We start from the raw sequence: 25,993 nt of genomic DNA on the forward strand, positions 1-25,993 counted from the left end.
TTGGAGCCGGCTCTGCCTCGGGCAGAGCTGCCGCCAGTGCCAGAAGCCCCGGGCACAGAGCTGCTGCCAGTGCCGGCAGCCCACAGTGCCAGTGGCAGGCTGTGCCGGAGCGCAGAGACTCCACGGGCCTGGAGGGGGTCGTGGTGGGGGTCTGCCCCTGCCTCGGTGTGTCGGCGGGGGTCGTGGTGGAGAATCGGCCTCACTGAGGGGAGGGGGGGGCTGTGACGGAGAGCTGCCCCTGCCAAGCGTGGGGCTGTCAGGGTGGAGGACTGCCTCTGTGGGCATGCAGGGGGTGTCAGGGTGGAGGACAGTGCCCGCGGGGGTGCAGAGGGTGCCGTGGTGGAGGACAGCCCCCATGGTGGGGCGGGGGGTGCAGGTGCAGCCCGTCCACTCTCAGGGAGTCGCTGGGGCTGGGAGCTCCTGCAGGCACAGCCAGCCCGGGGGCTGCTGGCTACGTGTGGGACTTGCCCTCACTCAGGGGAGCCCAGGCAGCCATGGGGCCACCCGCAGGCGCTTGGCCTTCGCCCCATCACCCATGGTCACCAGGGTCAGAGCTGAGACCCACAGCCAGCGGTGGGGCTCAAGAGGCAGTTTGGTGGTGGGCTGATGTGTTGACGGACAGCGGAGCAGGCAGCCCTCGGGGTAGGGGGGCATCCAGCTGAGGAGGGCAGGGGCACATCTGGAGGACAGCTGGATGGGAGGCAGCCAGCTGTATACAGGGGACACACGCATGGCATTCAGCTGTGGAGGGCAGAGGCACACCTGCAGATGGCCAGCTGGGGAGGCTGGCAGCACATCTGGGAGCAGCTAGCTGTGAAGGGTAGGACCCCTCCACGGGCAACCAGCTGTGGAGGGCAGAGGCACATCTGGGAGCAGCCTGCAGCACCCTGCGCCAGGCCATGTGTGGGGAGGCAGGCTGTGGGGCAGGAGCATTTTTGGGGGGAGGGCATCTGGGAGCCTGGTGCGGGGGGACAGGAGTGGGGCACAGGGGGACGGGAGGCGCAGGGGGATGGGAGCGGGGCGTGGGGGAGGGAGGCAGCTCTGCACGCTGACACTAAGAGCTGCAATTATATTGTCACGGCGCAAAAGCACGAGTTGTGGGAAAGGCTGAGGCTTGGGAATCAGTGCTGGGACTACCGCTGGTGCTGCTTGCCGCTTCTCCTGGTGCTTCCAGCCCTGCAGCCGGTGAGCAGCTGCCCATCACTGCCCGTTGCTGCCCATCGCTGCGTGCTGCCCATGCCCTGAGCCCACGGAGCTGGACGGCTGCTCTTCCAGCACGGGGTGTGGGGACCGGAGCCGAGCCCTCTCTGCGGGACCCTGGCTGCAGCACAGCCGGGGGCGGACACCCCCAGCTGGGGCTCGCCTGGTCCTGGGGGTGATGGAGGCCTGTGTGGGACTGGCGTTTTCTGGCTGAATCCGCCCTTGTTGGGGTCTCTGATGCAGGCAGCGCCAGCAAAGCCTGAAGCTCTGGTTGCCATGGCAATGCCTGAGCGTTGAATCCAGCATTGTCAGCAAGCAAGCGGGAGGAGGAGGAGGCACCCCAAGTGAAGAGGAAGAGCCTTCAACTCGTCCCCGCTCCGGTGGGCTCATGGCATGCAGCGCCTCCGGGGCAGCCCCACGGGCCGGCCCGGCTAGGCAGCCCCCGGGGGCAGCCCCCCGCCCCGGCGCAGCACCGCGCCCTGTGCTGGCCATGTGCCTCCGCTGCCCGGCACGGAGCTGGCCGCCTCCAGCGCTTCGCTAGGGCCGCGGGAGCCTCACCCCGTCCTGGACACGGCTGAGCCGGCAGAGGAGGGTGGGTGGGCTGTGTTTCGCTGGGGGATGCGCCGCGCTGAGGCGGGAACGAGAGACTGAGATCAGGCCTGCTGGACTTGTTTCTCCCTCCTACCCTCCACCCATGGCGTGTGCGGAGGGGAAGCAGCCATCAAAGCTGTTTGCTGAGTCCCACAGGCAGGCAGCCAGCTGCCTGAGACAGATTTAATTTGCGAGAGGCGTTCATAGCCGTAGCATCTCCGGTAGCTGCAGGGGGGCAGGTGCAGCCCGGGGACATGACTTGGACTCTCCTCTGCTGAGGGCTGTGGGAGCCTGGGCAGCCTGCACGTGCCTGCGGGAGCCACCAGCCCCTCAGTGCCGGGGCCTGCCCCGTGCCCCGGGACTGTGCTACCAAGACCATGAAGAAGTTTGCTTCCACGCGCAGCCTCAATAAGATCCTGCAGCAGTGCGACTCCTCATCCCGCGAGTACGAGGAGATCCAGGCTGTGGAGAAGAAGTGGCATCTGCATCTGGCCACTCCTCGTAAGTTCCTGGACAAGAAATGCAAAATGCCGTCTCTCTTCCTTTCAGCTCCGCCGCCTCCCAAGAGAGCACCCAGCACCACCCTGACGCTGCGTTCCAAGTCCATGACGGCCGAGCTGGAAGAGCTGGGTAAGCAGAAGCCGGGGCTCGCGCATGCATGCAGGGGTGCATGAGGAGCATGCAGGGCCGTGGCCGGAGCAGGCAGCACACTTGCCCAACGTCCGTTTTCCCGAGGGGTGCATGAGCACAAGCGCGAGGCGATGCACACGCCTCCTGTGCTGAAGTTTCTGTCGTGTTTAGCGGCACAGGGGGCTGAGAGCCCACTGCCACAGGGATGCGGGAGCCCCCCATAGAGCCAGTCCACCCCTTCAGTGCCACCTCCCTGGAGAGCTGGCCTGGGGGAGGATCCTGGCACCGCATGCTTGTGGAGAGGCTTGCTGCCCCCATGCCCCATCCATCAGGCACCCTGCTCCTCCTGCACTCCAAACAGACAGCCCTTCATTTTTATTTTCCTCTGCCTCCAGGCAGATACCACATGCTGCCAGATTAGCTGGCATCCCCATGGTCTGCCCTCCCTGCTTACACACACACATGCCTATGCACACACGCTCACACATTCTGCTGTCACTACAGAGCCTACCCACATTTCCAGATGCTTTGGTATCCCAGCTTGCATCTACATGTTCCTATATTCTCTTAAAGCCTCTCCACCCCCACCCCATCTCGGCTTCCAGGTACCCTGTGCTGAAGCCCCTCAGTCTTTCCAGCTTTTCTGGTGACCTCATTGAGCCCACAGCTTCCCAGTGCGCTGGGCTGCCCCCAGTAGCATCCTACCAGCTGAGGGCCGTAGGAGTGCCGGTGTTCACACACCATCCAAAGAGCAGTCCCTTCCCTCTGCACAGAATGATTTGCCCATTTTTGCTGCATGTGTGCCCCGTGCACTGCAGAGCCCACAGGACGGTTGATCAGGGCGCTCCGCCGGCGCAGCCGGGGAGGCGGGCTAGCAGAACAGCAGCCATGTGGCCCTCGCAGCCTGCTGGGCAGGAGATGTGGAGGGACCCCTCCTTCTGGGGGAGCCTTTGGGGCAGCCACATTCTGATGTGCAGAGGTTGGCTCTGCCGAGATGGGCTGTTCAGGGCTGGCACAGGGCGGGAGTCGGATGTACTGCAAGCACCCACCGAGAGCATCAGCACAGCGAGAGGGAGCCGCTCTCGGCACTGCCCACTGCCCTGGCTCACGCTTCTGCTATTTGTGTTTATGTTTTTGCTGTACGAGAATGTGGTGGTGTGTACAGATGCACTTGCCGGCCATGGCGCAGGGGCTGTGCATGGCAGACTCCCGTCCTTCCTGGGAGGAGACCCGCCTGAGAGGCAGGAACCTCAGCAGAGACCCCACCACCCCCTCTCTTTTCCAGGGCGTTGAAGGAATGTCCATGACCTTTCTCACTCGGCTCTGCTCCCTGTCCTACATGCATGTCCAGGCTTTACAGCCCTGCAGGGTTCTCTTGAAAGAAATAGACCTTGAGGGTTTGGGCTCACGCTGAAATACAGGTTTGAAGGGACAAAGCTCAGCATTTAAGGGCTTGCATCAGCTGGTTGATGTCTACTGTGATTTATTTTATGCTGAGCCCACTGCCTTGATATCCACCTTGCTCCCCACTTCTCCAGACCTTTATTACTAAGCCTGAAGGTGCTGTGTTTACTAGTAGCCATTAGGAAAGGATTCAGAATAGCCCATTTCTTCCACTTGTTCTCATCCCTTTGCACAGATACTGCACAGACCCCAGCATTCATATCTTTGCTCTTGGTTGCTGGCCCTGAAAGCAGTTCCTAGCTGGTGTGATGGGTCTCTGCTTGCACGCACATGCATGTTGCCTCTGTGAGAACATGTTCCCCAGCTGCATGTGCCCATCTTTGGTGAACATCACACCCGAGCTGGAGCCTGGTGCGCATCATGCAGGCACCTTTGCAAAGGGACGGGCACCCCAGCCGCGGCACCTGGCCTTGCAAGTGCCCACTGGGGTGTGGAATGTCACCATGGGACCCTGGAAACCCCCAGCGGTGTGAGGGAAGGGGGCCCCATTTGCATGTGTTTTGGCAAGGAGAGCTGCTGGGCTCGAGGGGGAGGGGAGCAATCTCCTGGAAAGGGAAGTCACGAAGAGCAGAGAAATAGCTCTGCCAGAGAATATATTAAAGATGAGTCCTCTAGGTCTCCCTGAGAATTTTGCATTTAAACGCTGCCTCTCTTCTACCTGGAGAGGGACTAGAAGTGGCAGCTGCCCGTGTCTCCCAGGAGAGGGATTTGTAGACAGGGACTGGTCTTAGTCCACGTTTTCCAGGAAATTGTAGTGGGTAGTCCCTACTTCATGTCCTGTGGATTAGGGAGCATGCTATAGCCAGTCCCACCATGCATCCCCAGGGAGCACGGCACTGGGAAAATAAGGGATAGATCCTCCTCCTGTGCTTTGTCTTCTGGTGGTTGATCCTCCAGCTTTTGCTGCAAAGGGGGAGTTTTGATGCAGGTCAGCATCCCCACGCCTCAGTGATATGCAAGTTTAGAGCCTAATCTCCTTTTCTGAGGGGACAGTGATGTTAGTGAAAGGGACGTTTCTACCTGTAGCTTCTTAAAAGGAGCTTTGTCCGATGGTCCCTGCCCCTTTTTCCTTGAAGCCTATCCCTGTCCTGCAGCTTGCAGAACATCCCATGTGCCCACAGCCATACCTTAACGTTTTCTTGCTCCATGCTGTGCCAGTCCCCTTGGAAAAGCAGATTCCCAGCAAACTGCTAACAAAGCACTCCTGTCCTGCAGTCCTGGCTTCTACTGGATGCAAAGGAAACTGGCTCTGGGAGATGTGCAGACTGCTATGTCTCCTCAGAGCAGGGAGGGATTAAAAGGGTTTAAGAGCATTTCTCCGTGGCTTGGGCATTAAATGCCATCCAGACCTCCTGGTCTTCCTTCTGACATTGCACCTTCTCTCTGCTCTCCTGCTCTGAGCAAAGAGGAGAGGGCTCAGCAGTGGGGCAGCAGCAAGCCCAGCCTGCGTTGGCCCCTGCTTGCCCACAGGGCCAGGAGAGGCACTGGCCTTCCCGTGGAGGGGCAGCAGCGTAGGGGGGTGCACAAGGTGCTACACCCACTGCCCTGCCTGAGCCTTCATCCCAGGAGCCCCCGGCGAGGCAGGCACACGCTCCGCTCTCGAGGCCTGATCCTGCCAGCATGCTGGGAGGCAGGAGAGCGTGCGGGGATGAGGCACAGCAGGCAGGCAGCGAGGCTGGAGCTGGGAATGAAAGCAGGAACTGTGCATGCCATTCATGTTGTCTTTTGTTTCTTGATTCCAAGCCTCCATGCGGAGAAGAAAAGGGGGTGAGTGAAACCACACATCCTGGGGCTCCTCCCTTCCCCATCAGCCACCCAGCCAGCACCCAGTCCGACCCACACGGGCATGCACGGTGCACCCCAAGGACTGGCCCAGGTCGTTGTCACGGAAAGGCTCAGCCCAAGGGGAGCCAGAGCTCCATGGGCCAGCCTCCTGCCCGGCACTGCTGCCGCAGGGAGCAGCTGCCACGTGCGGCTCTGGCGGGGGTAGCAGAAAGGCAGAAATGGGCACAGTCATGCTGGGCTCCTGCTGGGCACGGGCAGGAATGCCTGTTCGCCAGCCGGGCCCATTCAATCCCCAGGGCTGACTTCCCCGGGTGTTACGCTTTGCTTTGTGTTTGCTCCACGGTGAAAATGCCTTGCACAGAAATGTCCCCACATGTGGGGTCCTCGGTGCAGCCTCCTTCAGCCCCTGGGTCAGGCCTCTGGAGCTCAGTCAGATGAAATGTCAGCCACGCTCTTTGCCATGTCCAGCCGTGCAGGTGCTGCCTCTGCCTCCGCCTCTATGCAGGCTGTCCTGTGTCCTGCTGCTCCCTGCGGTCCCGGGCCAAGGAAGCACCTGAGGACATACCTGCACTGCAGGCAGGGTTTGGTGGCAGCTCTGAGGGTGTACCCCAGTCAGGTGGCAGAGAGCCACTTTGGCTGTTAAGTGTCCCGGCTCCGGGTGGAGAGGGCCACCCACCATGAAGGCCACATTGCCAGTGCCCAGGCTAGCTGGGGTAAAGCTGGTCGCAGCAGGGCTCCTTACGTGACAGCTGCACTGCACAGTGTCCGTGTGGATATTGCATGAGCAACAGTACAAAACCAGGAGGTTTTTGCTACGGCTGAGGGCCAGTAACGAACAATCCTGAATGGAGCAGGAAGGCTCATCCCATGCCAGCACGCAGTCCTGCATTTCTCCAACACAGACACAGGGTAGGGGGGAGAGAGCCTGGAGACCTGACCCCAGTTCTTAGCCTTTCAGAAGCAAAACTCTTGTCCTGGTAATGTGAAGCTAGAGAACTTTCCCAAGGAACAGGAAATGTGAGGGGACAACTCTTCCACCATAACAGTGATAGCATAGGGAAGAAGCTGAGCAGAGCTTACAAGCGTGAGATCTCTGAGGGATCTCCCCAGACCTCCACTGTACTGTGCAGATCTGGCAGTACCCAGAGGTGGAGGCAAAGCAGAGCTCTCATGCATCAGAATGATCAGCTGGAGGTCACCAGGGATGTCCAGACATTGAAGATGGCCATCTCCAAGTGTGTGGTGGAGAGCTCTTGCCACTTTGGGCAGCCAGGGCCATCAGGGTGCACCGACTCCAGGGGGATCCCTCTTCAGTGTGTCTCCACACTGCCTCGTGTCCTGCCCCAGCAGCCTGGAGGCAGGCTGGATCCACTCCAGAATGCTCTTCTGTCTGCAAAGACATGGTAGATGCAAAGTGCAGTTAGTGATGATTTGTCTCCCCATTCTCTAATGGTACTAAGAGATGGAAAGTGGAACAAAGCTGGAAGCAGAGGCAGGTGGAGAGGGTTGAGCATCGCTGTCACTCCTCTTGCAGCACTGGGGTTCCCAAACTTGCATCGCTACAAGGCTGCCCTGAGCAGCTTCCAGAGACACCAGTGAGGCTGTGGGTGGTCCCCTCCTGGGGCTGGGCTGGTAGAGGTCCACGCAGTCGCCCAGCAGTGTTTGGCTGTAAGGGATGAGCCAGCTCCCCACTGAGCCAGCTGAACTGCCCTGTGCCTCTTGCACTGGGCACAGCATAAGGGTCACATGGCAGTGAGGAAGAGGAGCCATGAAGTTCCCCAGAGACAAAGACAGTTGGCTACTAGAAGTTTTGTGCCAAGGAAGCTGACTTCTTGGAGCGGGTGCAGGTCCTTAGTCCCAGGTCCTTAGTGGGTACCTGCCACCAAGGGTGCTGGCCTCAGAGGGCATGTAAGTCCCCTTGGCAAAGACCGCTTGGTGTCAGTGTTAGCGTAGGACTCATTCTTCCACAGACTGGGCTTCTGAAATAGTCGGGACTCATTTTTAGTTTCTATAACTCAGGAATGCTGGCTTGCAAGCTGCCATGCAGACAGCTGCCATGGCCAGTGTGTGGAGGTGCTGAAGCTGGCCCATAAGTCATGTCAGCCCCCGGCAGGATTTTGTAGGAATACCGGCCTGATGGTCACAGCACTCCCGGTCACTCAGATCATAAGGATCAGCAGCTCCCACACCACAGTGGCAACATTTCACAGTCCCAAGTTCAACAGCCCGGCTGGAAGGAGCCCAGAGCTTTACAAGCCTTATCTGAAGGCGGCAGGCAGAGCTCATCAGCCTTATGGGATGAGCACTGCGTGTGTTGTCCCCTCTCCCCAGGAAAGATGGTGCATTGGTGGTGCCGTGGGGGTAGAGGCGTCCAGCCATGGTGAATGCCAAGGCAGACCCATCAGCCCCAGCACAGCACTCTGCCAGTGCAACAGCTGTGCTCCAGGGCCGGCTGGCACCATTTATGACATGGAGCCAACAGGCTGGACACTGCCTGTCCCAGGCAGCTGTAGGAGCAGGGGGCAGCCACACATGAGCGGACCCTGCATGGGCTGAGCACCAGCCCAGCCACCTTCGTGAGCTCAGCTCTGCCGGACCTGTCTGGCTCCACTGCAGAGGGAGCTCAGGTGGGGTCAGTGGTGATGGTGGCCAGCATCTGCCTGCTGCCCGTCCCAGTGTCCCAAGTTTCAGGATGCTTTACAGCCCCAGACAGAAAGCCCCAGCAGCAGCCGGGTCTGGTGCTGTGTCCCAGCATGTTCCCAGCAGCAGGCGGGAGAAGCAGGGGGGGCTAGCCGCTCCCCAAAGGACAGACGTGGTTGCATGATTGATGGGCCCGGGACCTGACTGGGACCCCTGCCACGGGCACCTTGGGCAGTGCAGACCGGGGTCTCTCGCTGTCAGCCACCAGCCCAGCCTGTCAGGCAGGTCTGTAGTGATGAGACAGGACCGCGGCTCAGGCTTGGGAGTCAGCACGTGGGTGACAGCCACGGCTGTGATGGCTCTGCCGATGGTGCTTCTGCACCACAGCCCAGGCAGGCAGTGCCACCTCCAGCCTGCGCCCACCCAGAGCTCCTGGACCCACGGACACAGAGGTGCACGGGGCCAGGTTACTTCTGTCAGGGCCATTGGGGAACACGAGTCCACGTGGAAAGGAAACGTCCCAGTTTCTCCCAGACAGACAGTGGAGTGACACTGGTTGTGCTGGAGCCAGCCCAAGTCCCATAGAGTCCCGTGGACTGCTGCGTTGCTTGCGGCCGCTGCAGCACCTGGGTTCCTCATGTGCCGTATTGCAGCCGCTGCCCACACCCTCATCACCCAGTTAGGGGAACTCGGTCTCATTCTGAATGCCAAAAATATATCTGGGCAAAAATTTGCTCTTGTAATGTGAGGATCAAGGCTTCCTCAAAGCGTGGCACAGCTCGGAGGGGTCCCCCAGGGTGCTGGCAGGTCAGACCCCAGGGGTCAGGCAGGCTGCTCAGGGGGTGCCCAGCCGGTGCATCTCCAGCAACACCTTCAAAATCATGTGTTAGCCACTGGCTGGGGAGGAGACAACTGAGCAGCAGCTTCCTCAGCTCCATGCTCAACAGGCCTGAGAAGCGCTCTCCCTGCAGGGACCCTCACTTTCTGCTTAGCCACGCCGCAGGGGATGGGCCTGTCGTAGGGGACCTGCCTTGGTATGGCAGCCCTTGCTAACCTGTTTGCTTTTATGTTTGGATTTTCAGAGAAACTGGATGAGATTTTGGCAGCAGCCGAGCCCGCACTGAGAGCAGACATTGTTGAAGCAGATTCTAGGGCAGCCACTGTGAAGCAGCGACCAACAAGCCGGCGCATCACGCCAGCAGAAATCAGTGTGAGAGAGGAGGGCTCGCGGTGGGAGAGGGAAGGGCACGTCATGCTGTGACAGATGCTGACTGCCAGCATGACGGGCTCATGGTGGGAAGCGGGTTTCCCTAGGGGAGTGAAAGGGGACATACTGGGCAAAGGCTGAGACACAGAGCAGGACCCGGGGCGGTGGTGGAGGAGCTGACCCAGGCTGTTTGGCACTTGCTCACCAGTATGGGGATTGCCATGGGGAGGGCATAAGAGCAGATCTCAAGGAGTGTGGAAAGCTGAGCCGGAGAGCTTAGTCCGGGTGCAGTGTTCAGGATGTGAAGCTGGAAATTAGGAGGAATCAAGAGAAAAACGCCGTCTCTGAGGGGAAGCATGGATGGAGTAGGAGTGGGGCTGCCAGCTCCAGGCTGTCTGGATTGTGAAAGTGCTGCAGGCGGTGGGAGGCAGCTTCTGGAGCAGGAGGTAAAATGGGACAGGCTGCTTCTGAGACTGGCCTGAGTGAAGCCTTCCCACGGGAGGAAGGCTGCTGCTGGAGTCGGCATCGCTGTGCCACCCCACTCTGGGCACAAAGTACCCGAGAGCAGGCAGGGGGACAGGCAGGCAGGGGAAGAAGGACAGGCAGGGGGAGCGGGCAGGCAGAGAGAGAGCAGGCAGGCAGGGGGAACAGGCAAGCAAGACAGGGGAGCAGGCAGAGAGGGGAAGCAGGCAGGGGAGAGACGGAGGGAGGGTTAACCCTTCCAAGAGCAATAGCGCAGGTTTTGGAGGCACGTGGGATGGGGCAGCACAGAATAGGGACTGCTGAAGGTAGAGGTGAGGAAGGGGCCCATCCTTGCCCCCAGGGAAGCCTCCCCTCTGGGGGCTGTGGCAGTCCTGGCTGCCCAGCTTCACCCCTAGTCAGAAGAATCAGGTGGACTGAGATGGAAGTGTTGCATGTTTTCAGCCGAGTCTCGCTGATGTCCAGAATGGTAATTTCCTTTTTTTCTCTTCCAGTCACTCTTTGAACGCCAGGGTATGGCAGCACACTCGGGGGTCCTTGCGGGAGCTGAGAAGCCCCATGTTTCACTGCGCAAAGGAATTCCACGAACAAAATCTGTAGGTAAGGCAAACTGGGGGGAAATCCCTTCCTAAAGAGGAAAGGTCATCCCCGTGGAGCATTCATGCTTGCACAGGAATCAGCAGGAAAAACCCCGCCCTCTCTACTGGCTTGTAACTGAAGATCTTTGAAGAGAGGATGTTTAATATGATTTCTGCTTTGAAAGCTGCATGTGTTCTGAGAAGCCTATTCTAACGCTGACACTGGTACTGCTCTGAGCAGAAGGCTGGGCTGGAGACCTCCAGAGGTCCCTTGCTCTCTCAGTGTCTCTACAGCGCTGCCAGGGAGCAGGGAGTTTCTCCCACCCTCCATGCTGGCTAATGAGGGATCGGTGGGTGATGTTCTGTCTGCCCGTGGTCGTGGCTGGGCTGGACACCCAGTGTGCTGAGCACATGGGTGGTGAGTGTGTGACCATGAGCTGTCACAGACTGAGGCAGTGGAGCAGGTAACAACTGAAATTTTTCTAAGGAAAAACAGGACAGGGTCTGTAACAGGCAGTCATCTAAGGATTATGTCAGGATCTTTAGACCCAGCCCCAAAAGGTTTAAGGTGCAGCTAAAACCGAAAATATGCTGGAAGAAGGAGATGGGAGGATGAGGCAGAGTGAACAAGGGCTGGTGGCACAACGGCAGTATGGGCATCTCATTTTCTTCTCTTGATTTTGCGTATCAGTGGGTTTCATCTGGGTGGTAGCACCAAGCCACAGTGTTCGTAATGTCTGAGGGCTGTGCAGGTCGGAGCTGGGGAGACAGCATTACCACTCAGCTAGAGAACCTGGGGGGCAGAGAGAAAGGTGGTGTGCTGTGTGGCAAGGGTTAATTTTAAGTAAATCCAAGGCATCATTTGATAGTAATGGTAATGCCAAAACAGATTGTCTTAACACACAAAATAAGTGAGTAGAAGGTAAATTCTGCTTTGAGCTACAGCTGAGAGCAGCGCAATCTCAGCAAGAATGCAAAAATTAGTTGAAAAATGCAAGGGTTAGCATTCAAAATGTACTTTTTAATATACGTACAGAGAATTGCTGTGCATACGTGCCTCACGTTCGTGTTCGTACGAGAGCAGTTGGTACCTGTAGTGCCAAATGAGATTGATCTGAACGTAGTAGATAGCTGGAGATAATAAAATGTGTGTATGATTTATCTGAAAAACACATTAGGAGAGATAATCTTTAAAAAAAAAAAAGAGTGGGTGTTTAAGGGACTGCCCTGGTGTGTATTTATACACTGTGTTGATAAAGCTGCTGTCCTGCCATGAAATCTGCAGGCAGCAAGCTCCCCTAATTCTGAAGAGCTGCAATAGAACCTGGGCCAAGCAGATGATGAGATAGTGTTGGAAGTGAATGTAGGCATTAATTAGTTGCTCATGCATTGCAGTACTTTTAATGTACATGGTAGAAAGGGAGCAGAGCTGACTGCCTTGGTGCCTGGGAAAGATGCTTCTAAGCAGAAGTTGTTCAAGGTTCAATCAAGCCACAAACAGCTGGACAGCATATTAAACGGGATCTCTTGTGTGAGAGAGCATCTTCACCCAGTAATAGATCATAAACTGGAAAAGTATTCATTAAATATGAAATACTTGCCTGTAAGGAGCTCCTTTTTGCTGGTGAAGGCTGAGTCAATGACTCAGGAAGTCCCTCTAAACCCACACCTCGCTGTGTGATGCTTGTCATGCAGGTGCACTGTCAAGGATCTCTGTATGCAGAGAACTGTGAGAAGAGAGATTTGAAGTTTGTAGGGTTTATACGACAGTAAGGTTTGTTGGGTTGTGTGTAGGGTTTATATGCTCATGAGCACAGAGTGTGATGTCCCATGTACATCTATTTTGTTCGGAACCTAGAGCATGGAGACCCTGATCCTTGGCACGGGGTTCCCAGCTGTTACAGCTACACACACCATGCAACAAGGGGATTAGAAACACTAAATTTAATCTGCATCAGGGAGGATTAGAAGTAGACCTGGCGATGCCCTGTTCTGAGCAGGAATGGCTGCAGCTGTCACGAGCACAGCATCCAAGCATAAATCCAATCTGACAATAAATGCAGCAAAAAAATCACATGTAGCTTTTGATGATGTTCAATCCAAGGATGGCATGTGTCTGTCTGCGCTGAAAGGGACCAATTCCTGTTGAGGAGGGGACAGCAACTTCTTGTTTCCAGTTTGCCTGCCACAGTACACATCAAAAGCAGGTTTTCAGCTGCCTTTTAGAAACCAGCTAATTTTTGTGGAATTCCAGATAAGCTAAAATAGAAAACAGCCAAACAGTAGAAATTGGGTTGCAACTGGCTTGTTTTAGAAGTCCTTCTTGAGCTGTCATTTCACTCCCACAATGAACAGGCTCATACGCTGTACAGTCAGTTGACTTCATGATAAAAATCACTACTAAAAGTAAGGAACTAGATGAAAAATAAGCAGGGGTTGGTTGGTTGGTTTGTTTTTTTGGTGAAGAAATGCTCTGAATTATTTGCATATATTACACAGCTGGTTTCGTTTCCCAGGGACTTGTGATAAAAGATCAAAAGATTTCATGTTCGCACCTAAAAATTTCTTGAGACCAAGGTTGTTAACCTTTGGCTGGCTACAAAGAAAGCAGAATGGAAGAATTATTTTGACAAAAATGTGAAGAAAAGAAATGCATTGCAGTGGGGAGGCTGATAGAAAAGAAAATCTTTGTCAGGCTTCCAAGATAGCTACCACGCCATCTGCTCCAGCATCAGAAGTTAAAAACACTTGAAAGTCTGCAGAACTGTCATGGTACCCACTAAGTCTCTCCCCTGAGCAAATTCAGGGTAATGTAGATGGTGGTTTTGCACGGATAGAAGTAGTGTGTATCCCCATGTCAAACACGACAGGCTGCAGGCGCTGGCTGCCAGCGGCAGATGCACCTTCCAAAGTGGTGCCTTGGTGTTCAGAAAGGCACTGGGGTTCTGCTCTGCCAGCGGAGGGGGAGCATGCAGCCCCCCCCATCCCACTCCGGGACAGTCCTTCCCTGATCCTGGGTGAACTCGCAATGTTCCCCTCTCTATGCAGGTTCTCATGTTCACCCTAGCTGCAATTTAAGCTTTGTGCCATAGCAGCCAGCGCAGTTGTCGAGGTTTAATCCCAGCCAGCAACTAAGCACCATGCAGCCACTTGCTGACTCCCCCCACCCCCCCGCAGTGGGATGGGGAGGAGAACTGGAAAAAGGTAAAATGTAGGTCGAGATAAGAACAGTTTAATAATTGAAATAAAATCAACATAATAATGACAACAATAATAATTGAAATGGAGAGGGAGAGAAAGGAATAAAATGCAGGGGGGGTGGGGGCAGACACACACACAAAAAAAAAAAATGTAAAATGTAAAAAAACAAGTGGTGCACAATACAGTTGCTCACCACCCACTGACCGATGCACAGCCAGTCCCTGAGCAGCAATTGGCAGCCTCTGGCCAACTCCCCCCGGGTTTATATACTGGGTATGACGATCTGTGGCATGGAACATCCCTTTGGCTAGTTTGGGTCAGCTGTCCTGGCTCTGCTCCCTCCCAGCTGCTTGGGCACCTGCTCACTGGCAGAGCATGGGAAACTGAAAAGTCCTTGATTTAGAGTAAGCACTGCTTAGCAGCAGCTAAAACATCAGTGTCTATCAACATTGTGCTCATACTAAATCCAAAACACAGTGCTGCACCAGCTGCTAAGAAGAAAATGAACTCTGTCCCAGCTGAAACCAGGACAACAGTACCGTTATTTCACTGCTCTCTGAAGAGCAGTGGGCTTTACTCCTCCTCCTGCTGCTTCTGTTGTTGCCTGGGGCTGATGCTAGCCCCGCGTACCAGAGGATGGTGATGTGCACCCGCTTTCTGCTTCCGGACATGAGCAAAGCCACGGCACTTGGCACCTTTCTGCTCTAGCTTAGGGGAGGCTGTGGGAGCTGCTCTGCCATCCCTGCACAGGGAGAGCAAGGTTGGGAACGGTAGGGCGTGCTCTGGAGAGAGCCACCTCATTAGCTAGCCCAAATTAATGCACAGAGTTAGATTCTCACAGGGATTTAGGCTGTTATGGCAACAGGCCCAAAAGCATTACAGAGAGGTTTTGTGTTTTCCTTAGAGATTAATAATGCATTGAGTACACTCTGAATTGCAGAGGGGGTGTTGCCATGAGACCTGTGACATTGCCAGGCTGCGCGTCGGGTGCGCATCAGGGAGCGTGGTTCTCATTTCAGAGCAGTTAGTCTAGGTGCTCAGAGATGGGGTTCTTTCCTGGTCCTTGCTGGTCACTGGAGGTTCTGTTTTGACTCAGACTCCTTATCCCTGCATGCACCCACCTCCATCATTTGATCCTGGTGATGTTGTGTTGCTCTTTGTAGGAAGCATGTACACCCTACTGCTACGAAGACACAGTATACGCTCTTTGAAGAGAACTGAGATGAAATCTCAATGGCAGTTAGCAAAGGGACATGTCTGTTTATTTGTCATTGAAGTTTAATCTTCCAGTTGTGGACATGGAAGATGGACCAGGCACAGAGGGAGGTCACGGGCAGCACACAAAGGGTCATGCCATTTGTGACAGACAGATGCTATCTTTTTCTCATTGCTCGTTCTCACCTCCACCATCCCTCTTGAGAACCTGGAATAGCTCACAAGGTTTCTCGTTCATCTGGCAGACCATCGGTGTGAGGTGTAGAGGAGGCGAGAGCGCTTGGTTGCTGGTGGCAGAGTGTGCTGGGAAGCAAAGACCTCAGACACCCTGTGTGTCCTGCACCGCAGGGGAATGGCAAACAGCGTAGTTGCTGGGTTGAGATCAGAGGGAGTGAAAGGGCAATGTAGTTCAGGTGCTACAAATTTAAAGGAACTGCCTTCCCCCAGTGTTGTGCTGCGTGTTAGAGTCTGGCTGAGGCTCATCAGTGGAGACTTTTCTTGTCGGCTGATAGTCTGTTCTGTGGATGCGCGCATTGGTGGAGGGCTGCTCTGCTATTGCTTGGGTACCCCTGAACTGTGTAGAAATTCTCTGAATGCTGCAGGAGTTGGCCAGGCTCCTTCTCCTGCAGCCTGCCCATCCCCTGGGCCGAGGCCTGCCCATTGCCCAACGCAGCATTTAGCAACAGGCAGGTGTTAAGATAAAAGTGAAAAATGAATATATTTACAAGTAACGAACTGTCAACATTGCAGTCAGTAGGAATAGGGTTGGATAAAAGAGCGCTGTGCTTTCAGCTGCCAGCATTTTAGATAAACTCATATAGATTATTTCTCCATTTCAAGTGAAAAACTGCCAGGATGGTTTCACCAGTCTTGTAGCTGGTCCCTCGCCTTTCGGGAGGACCCTTGTCCTTGGCACTGCTTTCAGCAGGGGGATTTCTGTCCGGCTGTGTGCTCATTACCTCTGCAGGGATCTGTGCAGGGTCCAGTCTGCTCTGCAAGGATTGAACACAACCCATAAATTCAGTACTTAATCAAGACATCAGGTTTCAAGCCTGCTCCCAAAGGGTTACTGGTTGCTTTTGCTCAACTTTGGAGACTCCCTGAGCAGAGCTATATCCTGCACAGACAGTAAATAAAACTCAGCAGTGATTAGTCTTATGCTTAACTATAAACAGATGCTTCTCCATGTTAAGGGAGAGGTTTCATTTTGCCAGCATGATCACATTTAAACATCAGTGAGGAGTTTCCTTTTATTCTATCACGAAGACGTATTTTACAAAATTCGCTATCACAGTAGGAATGGGTAGTGAAAGATTTGAATAAGAGAACATAATAACACAGCAACACAGTTCACAGAAAGCCTTGTTAAAGGTCTTTACAGACCAGGTGGGCATCAAATTAAACTGATTGACAGAGTTTCAAAAGAAAGAAAAGGAGGTAATTCTGCATGCAGGGCTGGCAAGCCACTGCTGCAGGATATTGGGAGCGCAAGAAACTCGAGTCAGTTCAAAGAGCAGGGCCAAGCATCTGGAATAAGAAAGTCCACCAAGGGTTAAAGACAAAGGCAGTCTGACTCAGCCAGCTCTTGATCAGCAAATTGCTGGAAGCTGAGAGCATTTGGGAGGGGCGAAGCAGCACTTGGTGCTTGCTGCCTTCTTATATGCTTCCTCAGGAAGTTATTACTGGCCACTGCCAGGCAGCACGCTGGGCTAGATGTGCCTTTGATCTGTGAGGCTGGAGGAGAGATGGGGAAGCCGACTACTGAGTATTGAGGCAGTGTCGTCAACAGAATATAGGGAGCGAGCAAGCTGCACCGAGAGGAGGAGAGGCAGGTGAGTATGTGGATGTGGTTGTTTATGCAGGACTCAGATGACAAGCATGCAGATACAGCGAGCAGAGGAGCTACGTCAAAATGGTGAGTTGCAGGTAGTGAGGAAAGAGCTTACCAAGAATTTGCTTTCCTCCCACCTCTCCCATCAGTGATCTGTCCTGAGTGTCGATTTTCTTGCTGAGAAGCAATAGGAGACGTTCATTTTCACAGGGAACAGGTATTATTCCCGCTACAACCTTGGGAACCAGGACTGTAATGAAGCCACTGTTATTCTGTTGTACGATCAAAGGATGATTGAGGTTGGAAGGAGGAGGTCTCCAGTCCAACCTCCATCTCAAAGCAGGGTCAGCTATGACATCAAATCGTGTTGCTCAGGGTTCTATCCAGTATGGCCTTGAAAACCTCCAAGGGTGGAAACTGCACACTCTTTCTGGGCAGCCTGTTCTGCTGCTCAACTGTCCTCATCATAAAATTTCTCCTTTTATCAGCCAGAACCTCTCATTTCGGTTTTGCCTATTGCTTCTTTTCCCCCCACCATGGCCTCTTGTCCTCCACTGTGAAAAGCCTGGCTTTATCTTCTTGATAACCTCCCATGGGTACCAGAAGGCTGCTGTTAGGTCCCCCCAAAAGCCATTCCTACCACAGGCTGAACAAGCCCGGCTCCATCAGCCTCTCCAGACAGAGCCAGAGCTCCAGCCCTGACCATCTTGGTGGCTCTCCACTGAACTCCCTTCACGCTGTTGATATATTTCTTGTACTGGGGGCTGCAAAACTGGATGCAGCAGTGTTGTAGGTGTGGTCTCATGAGTGGGAGTGAGAGGGGTAACCTCTTCGCTCTGTCTGGTGTCTTTGCTCCTGTTCACGCTGCCCAGGACACCGCTGGCCTTTGCTGCCAAGGCACAGGGCCAGCCCATGTTCACCTCGCTGCCTACCAAGCCCCCGAGTTCTTTTCCACAGAGTTGCTTCCCAGTCAGCCAGCCCCGAGCCTGTCCAGTTGCAAGGGGTGCTTCCTTCTCAGGTGTGGGAGTTTGTGTCTGTCCTTGAAATTCATGGAGTCCCTGCTGGTGCATTCCTTTCTAGGTCCTTTTGAGATGTTTAGCTGGTCATTGAACTTGATAGTGCTTTGGATATCATTTTCCATAGCGTTCCCCACCTCATTTAAGAAAAAACAGAGGACAGGTGCTTATGGCAGAGGAAAATAACAGGTGGGCGATAGAGGGAATAAAACAAAGAATTACAGAAGTAGGTATGTACAATAAAAGAAAAACTAATACCCATGCCTTGAATACATTTAGGTTATCTGTCCCCTTCACCCTTCCTTCCTTTGAAATACTTAGCTTTTAATGCTTTAAAAGAACTTCACAGGAGGGGCTGTGTGCTGCTGGGGCTTGTGGAAGCCCCAGCAGGTAGAACAGGGGCTACTAAATCCGTAACTCTTCATGGTCAGCAGCTGAGTGACTGTTGGTGTCTGTTTCTCCTCTGGTCTGGCTGCCACTTGGCCAGTCTGCTCTTTGCGGATCCGGAGATCGAAGAAAGATGAACCTGCTTTCAAATTTTATTTCCTGCAATAGCTCTGCACTCAACACAGTGGTACCTAGCTACAGGATGGTCAGCACATCCGTAAGACAAGCTGTAATGGCACTAGACCATGTTCTGTAACAGTCTGGGCCTGGTAACAGAGCTCAGTGCTGCATAAATTTCCTTGTTTCAATTCTTGGCCATTCCCAGGCGAGAAATACAAATAAGCATAAAAGCATGGGGTTTGGTTTTGGGGGTTTTTTTGGATCTTCACACTGTTAAAACAGGTCAGTGTCTACACTGAACCAAACCAGGGCTCCATCTAGTGCAGGATCCTGTCTCAAGCATTGCTTTTAAGCGGATGCCCAGGAAAGAGTGAAAACAGGGCAGTGGTAGGAGGTTTCTCCTGAATACTCACCCAGGCAGCTGTGTCTTCATTTCAGAGGTTTCTGTGCACATAATAGCCCAGAAAAAGTGCATCCTCCATACCTTTGTCCAGTCTCTCTTTGAACTTGTTTCGTGCTTCCAGTTCATTCTGCTACCTTGGTGTTAAAAATCCCCAAGCCTGCGTTCAGCAAAAATAGCATGGCTTTGAACACAGCCATAGTCTGAACAATGTGACGAGATGTAAAGTTCGGTGCCCACTGGCCAAAATGCTCCCTTTTTCCAGGGAACCCAGTGGACTCTGCATCTGCAGGCATTTGCTGAAATTGCTAACGTAATACAAGGCACAGTTGCCAAAGCACTTTGAATGCTGGTGGACATTACAGAAAAAAGCATTGGAGCCAAAAAAGCAGGTGGTCAGTGTGCTGCTGTGCCAAAACGTGGCTTTCTGCCATCTTGAGCATTCTCTCAAGAGCAATTTGAAACCTTGAAAACTGCTGAACTGTGACTGAAAAGAAGGAGATATGGCAAGTAAGTGATGAGCATAGCAAAGCAGGACTTGGTGAAGAGGGGCAGGGTGGTGGAGAAGGCTGGAGCAGGTTAGGCTGGTTAACTCTCATCCACACAAGTACTTGCTATATTAATGGATTTTTCCTCCTATTGCTTTACTTTGCAAGATTCTCGTACTCTTTCACTTGAGTATTACAAGTACCTGAAAAAAGTTTCACTGTGCACCCAGGTAGTAAGTTAATAGTAAGAATGAGAGAATCTGGCTTCCTTGGGTACTTCCAATTCTTGAATCATGTAACTAAGTTTGGGATAGGCCCTGCTTCTGAATTCAGTCTAGCGTGCTGAAGCATATGTAACCCCTCGGGGGAAAGGGGGGAGTGTGACACAAGAAGAGCGAGCGGGAGAGCGCGAGAACCCGCTCCTGGGAGATGGCACTGTTTGCTGTGAGTTGCACAGCCTGGTTGCGCTCAGCTGTCTCGCACATCGGCACTTGGGTGTCGGGAGGTTTGATCGAGCAAGTGTTCAATTCTGTCACTGTCGCGTTGGTCTGCAGAGCATTCAGCCCGGTTGGAAAGTATTGGGCACAACTGTCTGATGGATTTAAAACAATGTAAGACATGGTGAGAGTCTGTGGCCACCCTCCCGTGCCAAGTGAACATGAGCAAAGGGCTGAACTGCAAACGCTTACACGGAGCAAATAAAAGATGAAGGGAAAAGTCACCTCGGAAAGGAACTGGGGTGGGGGGAAGAAAGGGATGTCGTATATCCAATTTGCGGTGACTGCTGCACTCTGGGTTCTCTGGAGACGTCCTCTCTGACTTCACTGTTCTTGTTTTCCAGGTGAAGACGAGAAACTTGCTGCTTCTTTGCTAGATGGGAAGTTTCCTCGGAGCACATCAATGCAAGACACTGTTAGGGAAGGACATGGGATTCCACCACCACCTCAAACAGCCCCACCCCCACCTCCTTCTCCATATTACTTTGACACAGGCCCCCCTCCATCCTTCTCTCCACCTCCGCCCCCTGGAAGAGCCTATGATACCATACGATCAAGCTTTAAGCCAAGCCTAGAGGCTAAACTCCATGGACTCCCACAGGTCATTAGTGCAGCTGAGATGTATGATCAGGCGAGGACTTCCATTCCTTACCCTGAAAGGCAGAAGAGGGCCCGATCCATGATAATCCTACAGGATTCCTCTCATCTTCCCGTGGAGCCAACAGAGATCCCTCGGCCTGGCCCATCTGCAACCCCCCCGGAGAAGCTGAAGAGGAAGGGGAGAGTGATTGACAACCCTTATGCCAACATGGGTCAGTTCAATGTCAGCCTGTTTGCTCCCACCAAGCCGCAGAGGAAGAAGAGTCCCCTTGTTAAGCAGTTGCAAGTGGAGGATGCGCAGGAGAGAGCAGCACTGGCCATCACCGGAGGCTTTACAAGGGAGCCCTCTCCCACCCGCAGGAGCCATCGCCTGAGTGGAGTGGAGTATCAGCACCACACTGGCATTGCTCAGGTTGAAGCCACAAGCATCCCCTTCGCCACTGCCATTGCTGGAGTCATGAAGGACAGAGACCGTCGTCTGGATGAGAGGCGGAAATCCACTGTCTTCCTCTCGGTTGGGGCCATCGAAGGAAGCCCCCCCAGCAGCGACATGCCATCCTTGCAGCAGTCCAGGTCTATCGATGAGCGGTTGTTAGGAAGCCGAGATGTACTACTGCCTTCCCCTGTCTCAGCTTTAAAGCCATTAATTAGCAGCTCATCCTCAACATTCATCCACCCCCTAACAGGAAAGCCCTTGGATCCAAACTCACCACTGGCGCTTGCGCTGGCCGCAAGGGAACGGGCCCTCTCAACTCAAGTCCCATCCCGGTCGCCCACCCCGATCCACAGCCCAGACTCAGACAGAGCAGCACCCCTGTTTGTGGACATCCAAACCAAAGAACCAGAGAGGGGGGAGTTGGAGAGTTTAGTGTCCCCTGCGTACTCACCTGGAGGCAAAGGGGCAATCGGAACAGACTCTGGGACTTTGGCCCCCACTAAGGGCCCGTGGGGGACTCCGTCCACACTGAGAAAAGAAACTGAGGTGAGAGCAGAAACACCTGGGAAGGAGGAGAAAAAACAAGAAGACAAGAAGTCCATGATTATTAGCATAGTGGATACATCACAGCAGAAGACCGCTGGCCTCATCATGGTTCATGCCACAAGTAATGGCCAAGACGAGATAGGTCTTGAGGTAAAAGAGGAGAAACCAGCTGTCCCTGAAGCATGCACAGAGCCAGCAGAGTCGCCCAAAGCAGAGACCCAGCCCAGTCCTGTGGGAAAGCCTCCAGTCAGTCCAGCCTCTGACAAGACATTGGGACAAGGGAGTTCGGAGGAAGAAGTGGAGCCCTACACGGTTACCCTCCCGCCAGCTCAGTTGTCTTCAAGTGACGAAGAGACCAGGGAGGAGCTGGCCAAGATAGGGCTGGTGCCTCCACCAGATGAGTTTGCGAACGGGGGTACTGGTCACCACCCCTGGCACACCAGTCAGCCACCTGGCTACGCCTAGCACGCCATCCATACCAGCGGCAGCAGTAGCACCTTCTACCACTGGCGGAACACCCTCAGGGAAGCCCTCTGATGCCCCCGTAGCCCCAGAGTCTGCTGCAGACTCGGGAGTGGAAGAGGTGGACACCAGAAGTTCAAGTGACCATCACCTGGAGACCACAAGCACCATCTCTACGGTCTCCAGCATGTCTACGTTGTCCTCAGAAAGCGGGGAGCCTACTGACACATACACTTCCTTTGCGGATGGACAAACTTTTATACTCGAGAAGCCACCAGTGCCTCCAAAGCCAAAACTCAAGTCCCAGCTCAGCAAGGGGCCAGTTACTTTCAGGGACCCACTTTTGAAGCAGTCTTCGGACAGCGAGCTCATCTCCCAGCAACATGCGGCCACTCTGGCATCAGCCAGCATTGGCCGGCCACGCTACCTCTTTCAGAGAAGGTCCAAGCTATGGGGGGACCCCATGGAGAGCAGGCCAATCCATGGGGCTGATGATGACAAGCCAACTGTGATCAGTGAGCTAAGTTCCCGACTACAGCAACTGAATAAGGATACACGATCACTGGGGGAGGAACCAGCCGGGTCCACGTTAGATCCCGGGAAGAAGTCACCTGTGGTCGCGGCACGGTAAGAAGCTGGTCGCTGGCCAGGGGTGGGGGTGGGGTGCAGGGCTTAGGCGTCCGTGGGGGGGACGGGGAGGTGCATAAGCAGAGTGTAACTGTGCCGAGGAATCCAGGGCGTGTTTTGAGGGGCATTTCAGAGATGTCAGGACTTCTCAGCTGCATGGGAGGTGACGATGCTGAGACATGCTTTCCAGAAGTGGGTGTGATTTGTTCATGGCTCCTCTCTACACACCGCACACGTAGCGAGCTCTCACTGTTGCTTTTTCCCTTTAAATGGCCTTCCTGTTGTTTCATGTCCCTCCTCTGTCTCGATGCTATTGTTAAGCTGCTGTATTTAGTTGTGGGTTTCACTTCTAAATGTTTGCTCCTGAACAATTAATAACAATGTGTGTTTCTCTAGTGCTTTTCATTTCAAAGGATCTCCAAATGTTGTCAGACTATGTATTAGAGCTCTGGTCAGTCACGGCTGAGTGGGAGCTGTCACGAGGGTGGTCTGTGACAGCCCTTAGAAAGGTCACAGCAGCACCACCCCGACCTTTGCTCGCTGAGGCAGAGCTCAGCGAGGTTTCTGGAACAAGCGAGTTCTGGTGACCTGCAGGGAGGTGTTTTGGCAGGGCACAGCTGGGGGGGGTCTTACACATGGCTCCAGGCAGGGTGTGCAGCTGGGCATCCCTCCCACGGGTGCTCACAGCAGCTGTGTCCTGCAGAGCACAGTACTGGGTCGCACACATCTCCAGGTTGGTGAGTTGGCTGCTAGCTCAGAGGCATCTACGCAGCGCTAAGCATGGTAGATCCTCTCACCCCTTGTTCTCCTCCTCCCCACACAGACCTGCGTGGAGCCTAGCAGCCCAGGAGATCTGAAAGGTCACAGCACAGGGACCCCAGGACATGCAGGAGCCTCTTTTCTCTTACAAAGCCCTGTGTGGGTTCCTTCACCCTCACGGCACTGAGGAGACGGCGGTTCCCTCTGCCACGCTGGAGCTGTGACCGTTACGTTCCCCAAGCAGCGCTGACCTCTTGGTGTCCCTTGCACTGCCCCACATCCTCAGCGCCAGGCCACACACTGACCTGCTGGCACCCAGCCTTTTTTCCGAGCTGCTGTCCCCATGGCAGCAGCAGCCCCTCTGCCCCACGCCTTCATCCTGACTTACCCACCTAACTGTGAAACTAAACGAAAAACCTCTAAATTAGCGCCCCAGATTTGAGAGTGAACCCTTGCAAGGCTTTGAAATGGAAAGTTACAGCAGGAAGCAAACCAAACTGTCCCACCTCGCTCTACCCTTTCAGGGTGCAGCCACACACCTCCCGCAGTAGCAAAGCCACAGTGAGCAGCTCCACTGGCATCACTGGTGGGCGGTTGCTGGGGGTCGGCGAGGTGCCAGTTCAGCAGGGAGCTCTGAGCCAAGGGGAGCCCTTGTTTTGGAAAGGTTTTTCTAACTAGATCATCACCGTGATGGGTTACAAGTCCACGTGGTGCTGGCACAGCTGGTGACATTTCAAGCTGTAGAGTGGGGACAAAGTGTCCTATCCTGACATACCCCCAGGGGAGTGAGTGTTTGTGTAGCTCCATCCTTCAGCTGGCTCACATCTCCCTGGTGGTGCCTGTGTTGGCAGTGCCGGCCTGGCTGTACCAGTGACCCACCTCTCAGTAGGTAACCCAACTCACAGTTAATGGTGCAGTGTGGAATAATCTTGCCCAGCTACACAGTTTTATCTGTCTGGGCTTAGCCCCAAATGCAGATTATGGCCGTTCCCTGGAGACCGGTGGCTCACATGTGGTCCCTTCTCCCTGCGCTGCTCAGTCGGGAACCACAGGGTCCTGAGCTGAATGCACTTAGTTTAACTGCATTTGGGGACCCTTCTGAAACCAGGCACGCCAAGCCTCGTTCTCCTAAAAAGCACTGACTGTGCACATCTTCAGTGACGCTGGAGAGCATGGGCGTCATCAGCTTTTAATGGCAACCAGGCACGGCATCTCCAACAGTGTACCCATGCCAGGCATCAGCCCTTGGCTGAGACCTGTTTTGGGGCCATGGAGGGGCTGCTGAATTGTCTGCCCTCCGCCCGCTTTGGTCTCCAGAGCCAGCAGTGAAAAACACCTGTGTGAAGTCCGAACGGAGTGCCCCCACTGCCTGCCCTCTTTCCTTCCCTTGCTTCCCGTGTCCATCCAGATCACTGTGTACGGTTGATCTGCTGTTCCCCATACAGAGATGTGCAGGTACCCCCCATTTCTAGGAGACTCCCCTTCTCCATCCTCCGCCTCTCTTTAACCCACTCCTGTCCTCCACCACTGCTTCCCCTTGATTCCTGTGCTGTCCTCGTCCCAGTCTCTCCCAGGAGCAGCAGACCGTGCTGGAGCTCCTGCCCTGTGACATGGTACTGATGCATGTCACCTTCTGTAAGAGACCCTGCCCACCTGCACCAGGGAAGTGCAGTCCATCTTCCTCTCCTTGCCCACCCTGCCACCCAGTGTTTGGCACTTCCAGCTGTCCTGCGGAGTTAAATGTTCTCATTCTTTTTTCTGAAAGTCATGGCCTTTCATCTCTGAAATTTTTATGCTCCCAATTGATGTCAAAGACTTGAAATATTTCCCAAGAAGTCAGCTGTAAATAGAATATTTAATGATGTCAGCCACTCTGCTTCATTGTGAAAATTCCTCTCTTTTATGAAATTGCTGTAAATTCAGAAAATAATGTAAAGAGCAGTTAAATAAGCTTAGATGACCCATTTCAGGACACATTTTCCAGTCCTTGGGCCTGTCCTGAGAACAACAGTATTACCTAAACCTCCCACAACAGCCACCCCTAAATTTATAGCAGTGCTGCTAGGGAGGAGGGTGGGCCTGTGCTGGCATGATCGCTGCCGCCAGCCAGGATTGAAGCATCTCCTCAGGAGCTGAAGGGTGCTGCTCATGCAAGCCCGGGCGGTGCTGTAGCCAGAGCCTGCCCAAGTCCCTCCGCGGGGCACTTGGAGGACCAGAGGGCTGTGGCCTGATGCTGCAGCTTTTTCTGTTATTCTTACGTTTAGCTCTGCTCCAGGAAGGGTTGTGAAGCTCTTACCTAGAGCCAGCAGTGTCATGGAGTTCTACGGACCTCAGGGATGATGAGGTGCCGTTGCAGGAACCATGCCACAAGCCCCCCACCCCGGGGGCTACAGCTGCTGCTGAAGCAGGCGGAGCAGCTTGCCTGTGGTGGCCAGTTTCCTGGCTGGAGCTTCTTTCTAACCACATTAAATTCTGAATTTACAGTAGTTACACTTAAGAGCAGGTAACTTCCCTTTGCTCGTGGTGGCTGTAGGGCAGGCCCTGGTGCGTTTCTCTTGCAGAGGTCTGTGAGGGTCCCGGCTGGGGACCCCAGGAGCAGAAGACACAAACCGCTTTCTCTGTAACTCTAACTCTGGCTGTATCTCCTTCCAAGATGGTCTTCCACAGGAGGACGTTTGACAAGAGGGACTGAGAAAGAGGCCAAGAAATACTGAGAATGAGAGCATAAGGTCAGAGCTAAGGCAATGGCTAGAGACAACATTTATTCCATCCTCCCCGCTCCTCAGGCCCCGTGTGACCGGCCAGGGCTGAGCACGGTGAGGGGAGCGCTGCT

The 25,993-nt window shown here is 54.2% G+C and overlaps 1 protein-coding gene across 1 annotated transcript in view; it reads left to right on the forward strand.

Annotated features, from left to right (window-relative positions):
- The window catches only part of SHANK3 (SH3 and multiple ankyrin repeat domains 3), a 368,446-nt gene that overhangs the window by 321,383 nt on the left and 21,070 nt on the right, over positions 1–25,993 (forward strand). Inside the window, 6 exon segments of the mRNA XM_055807431.1 lie at positions 2,341–2,421; positions 5,629–5,652; positions 9,393–9,520; positions 10,492–10,597; positions 20,075–21,723; positions 21,725–22,401. Of these exon segments, the coding sequence (XP_055663406.1) occupies positions 2,341–2,421; positions 5,629–5,652; positions 9,393–9,520; positions 10,492–10,597; positions 20,075–21,723; positions 21,725–22,401 (2,665 nt within the window).

Source organism: Falco peregrinus, chromosome 6 (genome assembly GCF_023634155.1).
Source record: "Falco peregrinus isolate bFalPer1 chromosome 6, bFalPer1.pri, whole genome shotgun sequence".
Lineage (NCBI taxonomy): Eukaryota > Metazoa > Chordata > Aves > Falconiformes > Falconidae > Falco > Falco peregrinus.